Consider the following 14,548-nt stretch of genomic DNA (forward strand, 5'->3'; position numbering starts at 1 on the left):
GCGCCGCAAAGACAAACGCGCAAAGCCTCGGTCCATCTTGAAAGTAAAAATACCCAGACTCACCAGCCACAGTTTGCTCGGAAAAGTAACAAAGGACAACAAAACGCCGGCAAGGTCGATGTTGGAGCCTGCAGTAAATGATACCAAGGCAGCAATGAACCAAGGAGGAGAAAGGCAGTGTAGTATTTTGGGTAACTTTAGCTAATAAGCTAACTATGTAGCTTTATTAAGGCTGAACAGTTAAGTGAGCTGTTGCTAGCTTAAAAAAGAGCACAGGTCTTGTGATTTCCGGTATATGCTCCCCAAAATTAGTATAAAAATAAAAATAAGGTATAAATGACTTGTTGGCCTATAATCTATGAAAAATGTCTTTCATGAATAATAATGATGGTAAATAATTTGGAGCCAGAAAGAATATTCCTGTCACAATACACAGTACAAGTACAATAATGCAGTCATAAAGATACGTACAAAACACGTAATGTACGTCTGTGTGTTTATGTATATATAGACAGATATACAGTACCAATGTGTAAATAATGTTGACTACAGCCTATTTACCAATACAAGTAAATAGGTTACATATAAAACACATATATTTACAACCATGCATGCATAGTTAACTCATAGAGAAAATTTGCTTTGGATGCAGAAGTAGATCAGTGAGCTCACCGCACACTAGGACAATTGAGTGTAAGTGTGCCGTGTGTAACATTTGTTTTGCAATTTTCAAGTAGGGCCATGCTTTAAAACTAGCTGCGCAAGCTGATGAATGATCTTCCCAAAGTCCGGCCTGCCCATCCATTTCAGTGTCCTCTTCACTCAGTTGCTGTAGAAACACTTAACTACTGTAAACCAAATACCTAATTTGAGTTTGCACTGCAAAAGCCTGTCGGTGATGTGGTTTGTATTTTTCAGTGCCAAATTGTATGAATTAGTGTAACTTACAGTTGAAAGTTTCAGTACAATTTAGCTAAGGGCCACAGTGACTTGACTGTGTGGGCCTGGACCTCCAAGACCTGTGCATAATACTGACACTGCTCCGGACTGAACAGAAATAAGAGCGCTCACTCTCACATTCACCCCTCTTTTCTTTAGCGGCTGTGTTTATGTCTTGTGCTCTCTAAATGTCCTAATTCATGCGATGTCCTATTATTCAAAATATAGTTTAAAAATATGTAAAAGACAGCACTGAGGGATGAGTGAATGGCAAAAGAAATATATGTGCAGTATATTTATAGTTGTTTTTGGCTTTCACCAGTATTAATCAGTGTTCCTTAACACAAGTGTTAAAAAAAAACTTAAAACTGTATTTTTTACAGAATGATTTCAGTAATTTTTAGTATTGTTCTGTTAGCCGCTTCCATTACTAAGTGTTTTGTATGAAGTTTGTCTTTGACTGTGTTTGAGTGTTAGTGTTGTTTACATAACTGTATTAAGCTTTTTGCTGTTATGTCCACCCCCAGGGCCAGCTCATTTCACATTGGCCTCCTTAATATCAAGCTGGTGAAACTATAAACCTAGACTGAAACTAAAAGTCTAACACAAAGCCAGTGTTCTTTTAGTGTCAGGCCCTAGCCTGGATAAATGGGGATTGTTGCATCAGGAGGGGCATCTGACGTCAAATCATGGCCAAGTCGAACATGATGATCATATGTGGAAGTGATGGTGGATGAGTTTAAATGGGATCAACCATCTAAAGTAAGGGACAGTTCACAAGTAGGGTGAGGAAGCGAGTGCAGGCAGGGTAGAGCAATTGGAGATAGGTGTCAGTGATTTGTGACAGAAGGATAGCAGAAAGAGTGAAAGGGAAGGTGTGCAAGATGGTAGTGAGACGGTTTGTAGACGGTGGAAATGAGTACATAGGAAGGACACCTCAGGTTGAGCAGTTTGGAGACAAAGAGAGAGGCGAGGCTGAGATGACTTGGACATATGCAGAGGAGGGATAGTGGATATACTGGACAAAGGAGGTTGAATATGGAGCTGCCTGGCAGGAGGAAAAGAGAACTCAGACCAGGTTCATGGATGTAGTGAAGAAGGATATGCAGAGAGTTAATTTCACAGAGGAGGATGTGTGAGATAGGGTGAGATGCATGCAGATGATCTGTAGTGGTGATTTCTAAAGAGAGTAGCTGTAAGAAGAAGTAGAAAGTGGGCAATCATGGCTCAAGAGTTGGCAGTTTGTCTTGTAATCAGAAGGTTGCCGGTTCAAGCCCCGGCTCGGGCAGTCTCGGTCGTTGTGTCCTTGGGCACCTACTGGTCATGGCCAGAGGGGCCGATGGTGCGATATGGCAGCCTCACTTCTGTCAATCTGTTCCAGGGCAGCTGTGGCTACAACTGTAGCTGCCTCCACCAGTGTGTGAGAGTGAATGAATAGTGGAATTGTAAAGTGCTTTGAGGGTCTCGAAATGCGCTATATAAATGCAATCCCTTATTATTATAAAAAAAAAGCCTAATATTCATCCTGTTTGTCATTGTTGCGGTCAGGTGCTGACACTGCAGATGGAGATGTTTTCTTTTTCTCCCAAAGATCCACTGGCAAAGCAACAAACGAGAAAGAAAAGGTAGGTGGTGTGCAAAGTGTGCAGCAGAAAAATGGTAACAATGTGTACCAAACAAGTTTATATAGTTAAAATTAGTGTAATTTTAAATAGCTTAGGGTTTAATGGCAAACAAAAAATTGTCTTCTATCAGGCTCACTGTATATTGAAAACCTCTTTATGTTTTACTTTGTAATTTAACTTTAGCGTGACTGATCTTTCCTTAAACTCTAACTTTCAAAAGTTAAATAAAGGCTCAAACTGTGCATCAGGACTTCTAAACAGGCATGCAGTTACAGTAAAAAGTTTGTGAACCCTTTGAATTTTTCTCTCTTGTTGCAAAAATATGACTGAAAACATTACAGCATGTAAAAACCAACCAAAAAAAATTTATTCTTTTCGTCAAATGTGAGTTGTGGAGATCACTTAATGTCTATGTTATTCAAATAAAATTATTTACACACGGTTGTGGTCCTGTTGATAGGACACCTGCCTTTAATGTACTTCCAAATTTACAGTCAGTATTTGAGGGTCATGTTAATTTCTGCTTGTCACAGAAATTAATTCAGAAATCTGATGTTTTGGGTCATATTTATGTAGAAATATAAATATGGCTCACCAAAAGTTATATGTGTATTTTGTGTCCTCTAGACCCACGAATAAGGCAAGATCTATTTACACCATTTCTCTTTTCCCTTTCCTCTGATTTTTTCCCCTTCACTGGATAGGCGAAGCAATTTGTTCTTAGGACCATCTCCAAGATGTTGGAGGAGAATCAGCTTATCAGACAGAGACTGGATGCTCTCACTAAGGCCAAATGAGTCTGCGAGGATCATAGTGGCCCACAAACATAGTAGGCAACTTGCTAGTACTCAGCACAAGTGTTTCTTTAAATCTTTGTTCTCATCGGTTGCCACATTTACTTTGTTAAGCATTGGGTGTGTGTTAGAAGTGTTGTTAAAGGTCAGGTTGCTGGATCTTGAAGCAGTTTGCATAGAAATGCATTTCTCAGAGAGAACCACCGTTTACTGTGTTTAGCTGAAACTGTTATCTTATTAAATCGGTCAGTGAAATAATTGTGCAGAAGTCTTCTTCAAATTATACATATTTTACTGACTAAATGTTAACTGAGTCTACATAACATGACAGCGCCTTTAACAGGGCTCTAGACTAACTTTTTTCCACGGTTGCACTGATTTTCTTAGGTGCAACCAAATTTTTCTTTAAAAAAGATATCAAAGTTGATGATCCCGACTTCATCCATGGTCCAGGATGTTGCAGGAATTACCTTTATCCACCAGAGGGCACCACCGCCTCTCATATTATTTTTTGTTGGTCTTTTGGTTTTCAGTTATTCAGCAGCAACAATTTTATAACCAAAACAGGAAACCTTATAAATGTTTAAGTTGCTTGTATTGGAAACACTCAAAAAAGAGAAATTGGGTGGTTATTAAATTTATAAGAGTCTAACTTGTAATTTGAACAAAATCAGAATATATAAACATGGTGAATGCAATTAAATCATGTATGATGTGCATGCAATTCAACAACGTAACACTTGTTAAATATATTCTTGTTGAAATGACATGATACAATCTAGCAAGAGTGGTTAGTTGCCTGGTTTCGTGATATCACACGATCTTACAAGATTTCAAACTGCAGGAAAATCACTGAGGCAGAAAAGCGTACACACACCACATGTATGCTATTGCTATTTATTGTGGTTTAACCTGTTTAAGGACAAGTGCCCTGTCCAGGGTGTACCCTGCCTGTCGTCCTACAACACCCCGGAGTTAATGAGAGAAAATGACAAGTGGGAGAGATCAGTGGAGTGACAACTTTGTGAAATTTGTTATAAATCTATTCAACTGGAGGAAAAAAAAGATGCATATGACAAGTTTCATGTTAAGTAGAATCTAGACTTTGTCAAACACTCCAAAAAATAACTCTTTTTAATTCTAATGTGTGAACTTAAAATAATCATAGAAAGGATTTCCACGTTAATAAATGGCTTTCTGTTACCATTTTGTTGGGCTAACGGGGCTTGTGCTTTGCTTGAGAGAGTTGTTTTGCTCAGACTAAGAATTTGCTTGTAATGTGTAATAAAAGCTTCAAATTTTAGGGCACATTCGGCGCCTGTTATTTTACATTTTGAGAAAGAAGATAGTTTGTGATTGTTTTAGCAAAAAAACCCAAAAAAGTCAAAAGTAAAAATTTTAAATTGTTTTCACTGTATTCATTGATTGATTCACTAGTTTAAAGTAAAAATTTTTCATTAGTAGAAATAGGAAAAAATAAGAATTTTATTAATTGTATTGACCTCTTCTGGTTCCCCACAGGTTTCAATGTTGAACTTAGAACCAAACGTTTCAAGTTGATTCTCTTTGACAGGATTGATATTAGTATATCAACTTGAGAGGCATGTGGCAGTGATTATTTTAAGTGTAATATAATTGCTGTTAAACCATGGAGTCGCACAATTTAATTTAAATTGTTCCGCAGTTTCTTAATGTTTTGATTGATGAGCCTCATTGCCTCGGTGTTCAGAGGTCACTTGTTTTACCCTTTTTCCCTCCACACATATCAGGGCAGCCGTGTCAGCAATCTCAGCAAGAGTTCAGCAAAGTTGTGTCTCTGCGACCATAGTGTGCGCTAAAAAATACAGCTCTTAATGTCTTAACATGATGTTGCGTGTGACACAAATTTTTACACAGTAGATTGTTAGCTATGTTGCTGTATAACCTTGAAATTAAATGGTGAAGGTCTGAATGCAAAGTGCTCATCGGTGGGTTAAACTGGTATACATTCAATCACCTCTCAGCCGCCAAACTATAGAACACATGCATTCAAACATGTGTCTCTCAGACCAGCAGCCTGTCATTTTAAACAAGTCTGATGACAAGGTAGCCCTTTAAAAGTAAACACTTTTTTTCTGAAGACCCCACAACAAAAATTGCACAAGTTTTTGTACATTAGAGTCCCAATTGACAGAATCATAACTGTGTCAGGTTTAAAAGAATGTAGCTTGAAAAAACGATTTAGGCACAATGTCAATACAAGTCTACAAAAAGAGGCCTAACTTTGTTCACATATCTCAGTTATGCTCAGTTTGAGGGGAGTTCTTCTTTCTCCTTGTCCTTCCCGATGTTGTGCATTTTTCCATTGTTCGGTTCCGGGTCGCTGCTTGTGCAGCTGACCGGCCAGCTACCTAGCCTGACCTGTCTCCCCCATGTGATGTTTGTGTATTGTATGTACGATCGGCAAAGTTACTCTCTTAATTGCCCCTTGGGGATAAATAAAGTCTTCTGAATCTGAATCTGAATAACCTCTGTTCATAATTTGATGTGCTCTGTAGCAAATAGGGCGCGTGGTTTTGAACATAGTAAACAGGCAGTTTATTGAGGGTGTTCTTAAAGCATGGAGGATAAATGTGCGTTGGGGTGGTATAGAGGCCTTCAAACAATCAGAGCTGCGGTCTGCGAGGAGACTGGCAGACTGGCAGCTGTACCTTCAGACGGTGTTGCCAAGCCTGTTGATCACTGGTTAGCCGCATTGTTTACATGGTCAGAGGCGTTGGAATGTCAGTCCACTTTAAAACCAGCGCTTTTCTTTTATTTCAGGAAATAATGTAGTTGAGTACAGCTAAAAACATTACAGGGAAATCATTCACAAGTGGATACAAGTACCCAAAGTGGCATATTTACTATGATGACTATCCTTTAGTCTCCTGAAAACTCAAGATAGTGGGCATTTTCAACATGGCTTTATTTATTTATTTATTTATTCTTCAGATAATGTAAACTAGAGTTGCCATTTTTAATGATTTTAGCCAATTCATATACTTTACCATGTGGAAGTTGAGTTTGGAAGTCTGATATTATTCAGAAGTTTGCCTTTTTTCATAATAGTTTGCTAGCAGTGGAGTGGGCTGTAGTAGTACAAGTTATACTTTTTGCTTCACTCGCATCTACTTGGTGGGCCTGTTACACTCCTCAATAGTTACCCCTGTCTTACCCGTGGCCCCCCAATAGCTTGCTGTGTATGGTGACATAGGATTTAAACTGCATCCACACAGGAAGCTGGTCACGTGTTGCTTTGTTTGGTAACTGGTCGCTAGTGGACATTTCAGGCTCTGCTTAACTGGGTATTTTCTGATATATTCACTACTGATCATATGTCAGTCAATGGCGTTGTGCTTCTCACTGATAGTTACATCAGCCTCTCTCCTCAGTGTTGAGAAAAGTGAATCTTGGGATTACCCCCTGGGGTTTTTAATGTGGTCGATTTAAGACACAAATGTCATTAATCTTTTATAGGCTGAGGTCGCCACACTGCTGCAAATCACCTGTAGTGTGGATGCAGCTTTAGAGGGATTTCAGAAGGTTTTTCGTTTGATCTCTGACTCCTGCAGTGCATGTCTTGGGCAAGATACTGAACCCAAAAGCTTGTGTTTGCATAAGTGCATTTACCATAGATTAAAATAGTAGACTGAAGAATAAAGCAAACACTAAAGTTCTAAAAGTTTAGCAGACACTTGCATGAAAATCTGATGGTGTAGTTAGATTAGTTGAATAGTAACCTCACAAGAAGAAGCTTTGAACCCCACTTCATACCTAATGTCTGGGATAACCTCTCATGAAGTGAGAGTGAACATAAGAAAGCTGAGCAGCCAACCTTTATGCATTGAATACATGAAATTCATTGAAATAGATGGAAGAATTTGGCGCTGGGTGAATGTCTGAACCTAGCTGTATGCATCATAGTGCTACAAAAGTGGGGGAAGGGAAAATCTTTTCATTTCAATCATTTTGTTTTACCTGAAACTAAGACACTCAGATACATGCAGAGAGATTTTATAGTTATAGATTATGGTTACTTTTGATCAGAAGCATATAAATCAAGAGTACAAACTTCTATAAGTCAAACAATTGTTTTCTAAGATAGAGATGATGACTGAATTGGGAAGTTTTGACATTTTGAAAATTCAAGGGGCTAAAGTGATTTTCTTTTTTAAAATTATTGGCTAAAGGGGGAAAAATATGCAAATGTTGGTGCTTGTAGATTGTTTCAGTTATCCGCTGCACTATTAGCAGGAACTGGCGATATGTACTCTTTGGCCTTTAAATTCATGCTTATCTTAAAATAAACCTGTGTTAGTTTCTATAAAATGCAAAGTCTTATTACCCTTGATGGCATTGCAGTGGTGTTTCTACTTTTTCGTGATGTTGGATGATTCATTACTTTTTAACACCTTCTATGCCACATCCTGACTGAGACAGCTTAATGTGAGAAAAAGCGCCTGACACTGTCAGCAAATTTGAGCACTGACTGTGTGGCAAGAAAGATAAAACCAAAGTGGGTTAAAGTTGTTGTTTTTTCCTTTTTACATTTTTGAAGATTAGATTGATATTTTGCTGCTGGATTTCTTTGCTGTTGGCCAATGATTCTCAAATATGTAGGGGTACGTGGGTGGAAAATTTAACAGATGAAGGTATTTGGGACCAAATAGCTCTGGGGACTTTCTGGTGGGCGCCTGACCATTAGATCACTTAACTACATATCTTCTAGGTTTCTCCTGCTTTTATTTGCACTGACAGTAGAAAAATTATGCAATGGCTAGCTTGTAATTGGGATAGCAGAAGTTACAACCGCACTGACAAGATGGTAAATTGCAGCTGTGTGCTTTTGGCATTTGGGGTACTGTGACTGCTTGCTCTTAACTTGGCCATCAGACAGAACCATGCTTAAATGTCACACCATCACTTTAAAGTATTGCGCGTTAGTTTGCTATCAGCTTAAAACACAGACCCAGGGTAGCCATTTAAGTCCTTTTGTAATGCAACAGAAAGTCAGTGATCATCATCTACAGCTTTATTACAGTGCTGCAGTCCACTCTTATCTCTGTCGTTTCCCTTAAAAGTCCTTAGTATAATCCACGATCCTAATGTTACCCCATACTGCAGCAAAGATGTGCTTTTTTCATTATATCTATATATTGTTGACAATATACAGTGTGATTATGGTCAATTATAAATAAAAATGATCTCACAAATTGTGCTGCCTGGAGTTGCTAGCAATGCCATGCCATAGGTACCATAAAGCCCATACAGTTGTACACTAAAGTGATAAACCATTTTGTTCCATATCAAATACATTTTGTAGTAACTTTTTTTCATTTGTTCTTAAAGTTTAGTAAAAAGTAAATAAATAAAAGGTAAATGAGTCAATAATCATACCAAGTTGAAGCAGCCCCAAATAAAACAATGGGAAACGTAAATCAGGTTTATGAAATATATTTGTAGTTGGTGGGTATTGTGGGAATTGCTACATACACGATGAACATGAAAGTTGACTTCATTGCTGTTTGTAATATGCAGTGCTAAGTTTAACACATCGGCACACTCGCTTCTACTATTTCTTTCACGTAATATTTCTGCCACTTGCGATCGTGATCACACTAAAAGCTGATGTTTCCCATCTGCTACCGTGTTCAGAAGAATCATAAATGTGACCTTTTAAGACTATGGTGCATCATGAATTTGTGGTGAAATTTGTGAGATACTTTTACTGAATGCTTGTTGTGGTTTGATTTAGCAGCACATGTGGGTTAAAGGCTGACTTCCTGTAAGACTTAGAGTGTCACATGCACATTAGCATATAGGGAAGCTGTAACTTGTGGTGAGATGGGGATTTTTTTAATTACTCGGGGGATTTTATTTATTGATGTTTTCCATGGCTACAAATTAACTACAGAAAAATGTATGGAATCATTATTGTGGCAATGAGTTCACTGTCATGTTTGGTGTGTTTTAAACTTTGTGACATGGTATATTATCCTGTTGGAAACAGCCTTCAGGAAATGGGTACACTGTGGCCATAAAGGCTGTTCTTAGTTGGTACAATGATTACCAGACTGTGCCCCCAGAAACACTACCATCTTGATATAGTTAGTATGGCTGTAGTTAGTGTGTTTAACTATAAAGCCGTTAAACATCATGCTACAAGTCCTGGAAATTGTGTTACTGCTAAAAAAAAAAGCATGTAGCTTTACAGTTTTTCTATTTTGACTGAAGTAAAGGTGAGCTGTCGTCTGTCTTATTTCGTCACTGTGAGATGCTGGCGTGTGGTACAGCTTACATGTGTCGGTGTTGCTGTGGTGACTTCAGAAAGCTATTACTCATTACTATAGAGCTGCGGTTGTTCGTAAGACGAGGAAAGGGCAAATATCTGAGTCTGAGTGCATCTATACCCGAAACTTGCAGCAAAACGAATGCAGCTCAAGTAAATTACAAACCAAAAAGAGAAAATGGTTAAGTTACTTCAGTTGCTGTTAAAGTGTAAGCAGTTATTTTGCTGGTGGTGATGGTGAGAATGAAACACTCAGTTTGAGGCTTTTAAAATGGGTTTTCCCTAACAGACTCTCTTATATACTGTCTGTGGCACCGTCAGTAACATGGGCTTCATCACTTGAAGAAACACATACAGAATTACATTTCTGTATGTGTTTTGGTGACATGTTGTATAGGGCATTTATCTGTGTTTTAAGAATTTTTCTTTTTTAGACAAAAAAAACAAAACAAAAAACGACTAAAGCAAATGAAGGTTAACTATCAAATGTTTCTTTGTAAGATGGAGCTGTGATATTTCTTTTCCTCTAGTTAAGCTCTCAACTCTTTGATACTCAGGATAAAAGTATTCTTTTTATGGTATACCTGGGTTATGTCCTAATTTATTTAGGCATTATGTATGTTGGAAAAATAAAGTACTGAGGGAAATGATATAATTTTGAGATTGACCTCAAGATAAGCTCTTTTCACGAAAATCTGGGTTTTACATGTGTTTGCATGCATTGTCCTTGAACCTGGTTTAGTTATTTCGTTGCCTCTAAGTCAATACGGTGGTACCTTTTTTAAAACATTTCCCACTGTGTGTTGAATGCATTAAACTTCTGTGGGTTACAGCTGATGCTGTTATTACTATTTCTGTAATTTTAACTAAAATACTCTAGATGATTTTTATGTATGGTTTAATTGAAGTTGCGAAGTGTTCACATAGGATATGCCAGCAGTTGGCTATCAAATGCTCCTTCAATTACATATATTAGCCTAACAGGGCTGTTGTCCCGCCTTAAAGTGCATGGCCCTCTGTCCTCCTGTTTTATTATTTATTAGAAACATGCGTGCAAATGCATGGTTTTTTAATCATTTAGAATTTTAAACACTATTGTAGTTTTATCAGTTTTATGTGTCCCGCTTTTAATATAAAATATGATGGTATGTGATGATGTTTCTCACCATTATTCACCTATACCCTTCTTGATTACCAAAAGTCTAACAGTTCTGTTTGATTTTCAAATATAAGCTCACACCCAGTTACCCGTGCACATTATAAACCTGTAGGTAGGGAATCGGTAGAAAAGCACTGTAATGACAGAGAGGCTCCTTTGTTAAGATGCACGTGCGTATTACAGGAGACTAAGCTCGTGCTGTGTGAGCACTTTGCTTCACATGGAGAGTAACTGTGTTGTGGAGCTGGGGAGCTGAGACCCTGATGCCACTGTAATCCTGATGATTACAGAGAGCACACATTCTCTGTGAGGGCTGATCACAGAGCACTGGACACAGCAGCACACACCAGTCACTTCACAGGAGGTCTTTGCGATGTGCGGACATGTGTCTGTGAGGGAGAGACAGACAGAGAGAGCTAGAGTATGCAGCAAGCACATTCATCTTGCATGAAGTTAGGTGTGTGTCACTTTTTTGTGTCACTTGTAAAACCCATGCACTGCGCTGGTATTCTTCACTGAGTGGCTAGAGGCTGCATTTAGGAACGCCGTTACTTCTCGTGATGTTTCCTAATACTTTGGAGCCCTACAGGTATGAGCTTCAAACAGGCACGAGACACCTCTGTCTCCATCCACACAGCAGAGACTGGGACTAATCGCAGCGGGCGCCACACACCTCAGGAAGGTAGCAATTTTCCATCATTACCGTTAAATCCTGCTTAAAAGAACCGGATTCCACAGGCCTAATTACAAGGTGTTAATAATAACAATGTAATGACAGTCATTTTAAAGCCTGCCCAAAACCATAATCCATCGCCCAACTGACTCTCACATTTAAGTGTGTAACTGCTGTGTGATGTCTGAATTTTGAAAGCACCATGATTGTTATTGATTGCCATTGTGATTACTCCAACAGTCGGTGTGGCAGGGTCTGCGCGTTGGGGCTTGAATTAGGAGCATCGTCAGCTTTTGTCAAATGGAAATGCAGCTCTACAGACAGACGCTGATGCTTGAAGACACGGCAAGCCAATCTACCAGCCTAATTGCTGTACGGGACAGAGCTTAGCAGCCAGGGAATCGATTTACATATATTAGTAAGGTTTTGTATTCGGCCTCTGTCTCATTTAAAATGATTCTGCATTAATTCAAGACATCAAGCATGACTATGTGCAAGCTTTTTCAATGTTAACTAAGGGTATGCAGTTTGCAGAGTGAAAGAAATACAGCCAGGAAACAATCTTCCACCATGGTAATTACTGCTAAATGAGGCTGATGCGAAGCTGACCTGCTGTCTGGTTAGGGGTGTGGCAGAGTGCCCTAAACACAACGTCCAATCACAAGTCTTCCCCCAAACCCTGGGATCAAGACTCATCATTGGCTGAAAGTCCCAAATGCACGCCAGACTTTTTCCAGCACTAACTCTGTCAGCTTTGTGACAGCTTAAGAGAAGCTACTCCAGATTCCTCTCTGACCGGTCTCATTCTGGGACCAGAAAAGTGTCTTATGGATTGTACTTAAATTCTAATACTGAAAAGAAAGAGAAGAAAAAATGTCTGCGTCTGGGGACTCAAGAAATGAGTTTTCCACAGAAGAGGATGCAGGATCAACGCAGCTGAAGCTCGGGCGCATGGCACAAACATCCTGTCTTCCCTTCAGCGTTGAAGCTCTCATGTCGGAGACGAGGCCGCTGGCTGTGACCAGCAAAGAAAAGGGAAATTATGATTTGAAGGAGGATGAGGCGCAGCGGACAGATGAGTGCACACAAAACTTAATATCTATTAAATCAGAGCCACTGGAACAACAGGAATTTCCCTCTTGGATATCCAGCTCCATTAAGATGTCTACTCCCCCACGTAAGTCATTTTCCAATCCAGTTTTATTACTAGTTAGTGGTTCAGTTTTGAATCAGGGTTTTTTTTTTTAAAATCAGGGTCTTCGAGTACTGTAAGTCATCCAGTTTAAACTTTTGTAATGCAAATGTGTAAAGTTGGAGGAAAAGTCCCACAGCTGGCTTCAAGTTCATAATTTTAAGAAAGAGTTTTTATGCATAATTAATACTGAATCAATAGACAAATCAAACATTTTTGACAGAACAAGAAGGAGTAATAAAAAGAGAAATATATTGATTTGTTTTTAAGAATTTTGCATAATGATTTTTCTACTCACCAGTTTCACATTGTTTAAAGATAATCATCTTGCATTATTTAAAATTTTAGATAGTGGTAAATACTCTAAGAAGCAGGATACAGGAGAAGCGTGGCTTTTCCATCAGTATTGCTGTCCATTAATTTTCTGATCATTACTTTTCCTGTTTAGTCATTTGGTGTTAAACCACTGAAAAGGAAAGAATTAAAGGTCTGTTTGCTTTGACAGCTGATTTAGTTTCATGTTTTCCATATATCCTGTAGGGCAGCTTAGTCCGACAGTCTGCTCATTGAGGAAGCACAAAACCAACCGTAAGCCTCGTACTCCCTTTACCACAATGCAGCTTCTGGCCCTGGAGAGGAAATTTCGTCAGAAGCAGTACCTGTCCATCGCCGAGCGGGCCGAGTTCTCCTCCTCACTGTCCCTGTCCGAGACCCAAGTCAAGATCTGGTTTCAGAATCGACGGGCCAAAGCCAAGAGGCTTCAGGAGGCTGAAGTAGAGAAACTCAAACTAGCAGCTGGTGTAGGCTCCAAAGCTGTCTTCTACCCAGGATACTCATCCTTGGGTTTTCCCCTGCACGCTGGTTCGGCAGGGCTCTATGGACTGGGCTACTCATACGGCCGCACCCCTGTTCTCCCTGCTGCACATCTGGCTATGTACGCCTCACAGGTCGGCTACAGCCTTTTCCACCTCTCCTGAGACGAAAAAGAAATATACAGACAGATTGTGCTAAAAGGGATGACAAGAGTGTATCATTAAATCATGCACCTTATGCAAAACTTGTTTGCATGTGACCTGAAGTGGACTTTAAGCTTCATTGTTTGTCTTAAGAAGGATTTACAAGTGTTCTGCTATTTGCAAAAGACTATGGAAGGATACAGCATCCCGAAGGTCCCTCTTTGCCATTTGCAAACATAATACCAGAATACATATTGTTCAGATTGTCTTTTCTGCCCTTTTTCTAAAGTGTTTCTCACTTGGTACCCTTCAACATGCAGGGATATTTCACTGCACCTTTAAATCATTGAATACTCAAGTCACACATATTTATTTGTAATAGTTTTAGAGTCACATACTTGATGTTACATATCTTCATTTTCATTAGTTAATATTTTATGTATATGATATTAAATTGAGATCCTTAGCACGCCCCCTCGTTTGCTGTATTTATTTGTAGCCTGCATACAACACAAGGTAGAACTGGTAACCTGGTGCGGTTACTTTAATGCAGTTGTCTGCTTCTTTTGATGTGGTCTTCTGTTCATACCCAAATTGTGTTTAGTTCTTTGTTTGGTGGCCCATCTGCTTCTGAAATTCAGTGGCCTCCTTTTGTTTACCACACATGCAGGAAGAGGCTCTTTTCTTCTCATCTCGTTTAACACGCCTCATATGCTTTCTTCTACAGAAATGTTAAGGTCAGTGCAAAATATAACGTATTTCAACTGCAATTACACAAAAATAACATTTCCCTCGATGATTTCCTTCCCCTATTCTGAATGCATTGTGAGCTCTACCGTCTAACTAATACTGTCTTTGTTTCCCAGAAAGTCGTCATTATATCATTATTTCTTTTTCTCA

At 39.0% G+C, this 14,548-nt stretch overlaps 1 protein-coding gene across 3 annotated transcripts; it reads left to right on the forward strand.

The window, feature by feature from the left end:
• The first annotated feature begins 103 nt into the window (after nucleotides 1-103).
• On the forward strand, nucleotides 104-14,050 carry LOC309712671 (homeobox protein MSX-2-like). Of its 3 annotated transcripts, none has more exons than XM_082543667.1 (6): nucleotides 104-191; nucleotides 2,488-2,564; nucleotides 3,269-3,393; nucleotides 11,741-11,923; nucleotides 12,028-12,677; nucleotides 13,233-14,050. In XM_082543667.1, exons 5-6 carry the CDS (start codon nucleotides 12,374-12,376, stop codon nucleotides 13,667-13,669), a joined length of 741 nt encoding a protein of 246 aa, XP_082399793.1. In that variant the 5' UTR covers nucleotides 104-191; nucleotides 2,488-2,564; nucleotides 3,269-3,393; nucleotides 11,741-11,923; nucleotides 12,028-12,373; the 3' UTR covers nucleotides 13,670-14,050. The 3 variants fall into 3 exon arrangements, with proteins under 3 accessions (XP_082399793.1, XP_082399792.1, XP_082399794.1); XM_082543666.1 differs by having other exon boundaries at nucleotides 11,741-11,918; XM_082543668.1 differs by lacking the exons at nucleotides 104-191; nucleotides 2,488-2,564; nucleotides 3,269-3,393 and adding an exon at nucleotides 11,477-11,509 and having other exon boundaries at nucleotides 11,741-12,677.
• Nucleotides 14,051-14,548: the final 498 nt, after the last annotated feature.

The sequence above is a fragment of the Aulonocara stuartgranti genome, assembly GCF_965226115.1.
Source record: "Aulonocara stuartgranti genome assembly, chromosome: 2".
NCBI lineage: Eukaryota > Metazoa > Chordata > Actinopteri > Cichliformes > Cichlidae > Aulonocara > Aulonocara stuartgranti.